Source organism: Buceros rhinoceros, unplaced genomic scaffold (genome assembly GCF_000710305.1).
Source record: "Buceros rhinoceros silvestris isolate BGI_N320 unplaced genomic scaffold, ASM71030v1 scaffold16581, whole genome shotgun sequence".
Classification (NCBI taxonomy): Eukaryota; Metazoa; Chordata; class Aves; order Bucerotiformes; family Bucerotidae; genus Buceros; species Buceros rhinoceros.
Window position 1 is genome coordinate 2,896 of NW_010393816.1, and position 1,608 is coordinate 4,503.

At 63.6% G+C, this 1,608-nt stretch overlaps 1 protein-coding gene across 1 annotated transcript in view; it reads left to right on the forward strand.

The window, feature by feature from the left end:
• Positions 1-1,474, forward strand: part of LOC104501239 (alpha/beta hydrolase domain-containing protein 17A) — a gene marked incomplete at its 5' end in the record, with an annotated part of 2,211 nt that extends 737 nt beyond the window's left edge. Inside the window, 2 exons of the mRNA XM_010145017.1 lie at positions 161-340; positions 1,188-1,474. Coding sequence (XP_010143319.1) covers positions 161-340; positions 1,188-1,413 — 406 coding nt within the window. The remainder of the gene's footprint in view (positions 1-160; positions 341-1,187) is intronic.
• Positions 1,475-1,608: the final 134 nt, after the last annotated feature.

The following is a 1,608-nucleotide window of genomic DNA, read 5'->3' on the forward strand; positions in this document are numbered from 1 at the left end:
AGTCTTGAGGAGCTGGACGAAGACAACGGGGACAGAGCCACCCACCCCAGCCCAGAGAGCCTCGCAGGGTGCTGTGGCCAGAGCAGGGTGGCCCCCTGGGCTGTATCTCCTGGCAATGTGATGCTGGTGCTGGGTGCTGACCTGCCCACTCCTCTCCCAGGTACGGGATCAGCCCGGAGAACATCATTTTATACGGGCAGAGCATCGGGACGGTGCCCACGGTTGATCTGGCCTCCCGCTACGAGTGCGCTGCCATTGTGCTTCACTCCCCGCTCACTTCCGGCATGAGAGTCGCCTTCCCTGAGACCAAGAAGACCTACTGGTTCGATGCCTTCCCCAAGTGAGTGGCCTGAGGAGGCGGGACGGGGTCGGCTCTGGAGGGGCCATGCAAAGGGGTTCTGGTGGAAACCATGGACCCGTTTCCCATGACAGGCTCAAACACACCCGTTGGCATCCTCTTGCCTTGTGTTTGCTCCCCTCCGGGGGGTTATAACCCTCCCTGAGGTCACCATGCCCCTTCCCGAGGGCTGCGCCACATGTGCACCCCTCATCCCCTGCTGGCATCACCTCCTGGCCATCCTGTCCCAGGGTCTTTGCCTGACAACTTTGGCTGGTGCCAGCAGCCCCTTGCCAGCTATCACAAGCCCCAGGGTCCCTGGGACCCCCCTCTCCCCCAAGGGTAATTTCTTGGGCTTTTTTCCCCCGCTGCAGGCAGGGGCAGCACTGGGGGCAGCGCTGAGGCAGGACAGGATCTTGTTTCACCTCTCCCTTCCAACGCCGGAAGCAGTGGCTGGGAGCCACCAGCCCGTGCTCTGCATCTCGGTGGCCTCGTGTGGCCTTTGGGGCCGTGCTGGGAACAGCCGTGCTGAGAATAGCCGAGCTTCCGCTCCTCGGAGCCCGCGCAGACAGGGCCCGTGCTCGTCCGTCCTGCTGCGGTTTCCCTCGGCCCGGCTGAGGTCCCGTGGGGCTGTTGTCACTGCTGGCTGCTCCTCGTCTGTCACGCCTGGCGTGATCTTGCCTCATCCTTGGCTGAAGCCCCGTGTCCCCATGCTCTGCTGCGATCAAAGAGCATTTCCCGGTTCCTCTCCCCCGGGGGATGTGTTTTGGGGGGCAGAGGGAGCAGGAGTGCCTTGATCCCTGTCCTGACCCCCCGCTCTTGTCTCTTCCCCACCCGCCTCCTCTGGCAGCATCGAGAAGATCTCCAAAATCACCTCACCCGTCCTCATCATCCACGGCACGGAGGATGAAGTCATCGACTTCTCCCACGGCCTGGCGCTCTTTGAACGCTGCCCCAAGGCTGTGGAGCCGCTGTGGGTGGACGGGGCCGGGCACAATGACATTGAACTCTACAGCCAGTACCTCGAGCGCCTTCGGAAATTCATCTCCCAGGAGCTGCCCAGCCAACGCAACTAGTCAGAGGGACGGGCAGGGGGTTTCTGCCCCTTCCTCCAGTTCTCCCAGTGTCCCTCCCCAGCTCGGGAGAGGGCAGGAGGCCCTGGAGTGGACGGTGCTTTTCCTCTTGGCCAGGAGCACAACTCTCCTCCCTCGCGGTGTCAGCCCCGGCGCTGCTGGCACCACCAGCCAGGCTGGCGCGATTCGGCAGCTCCC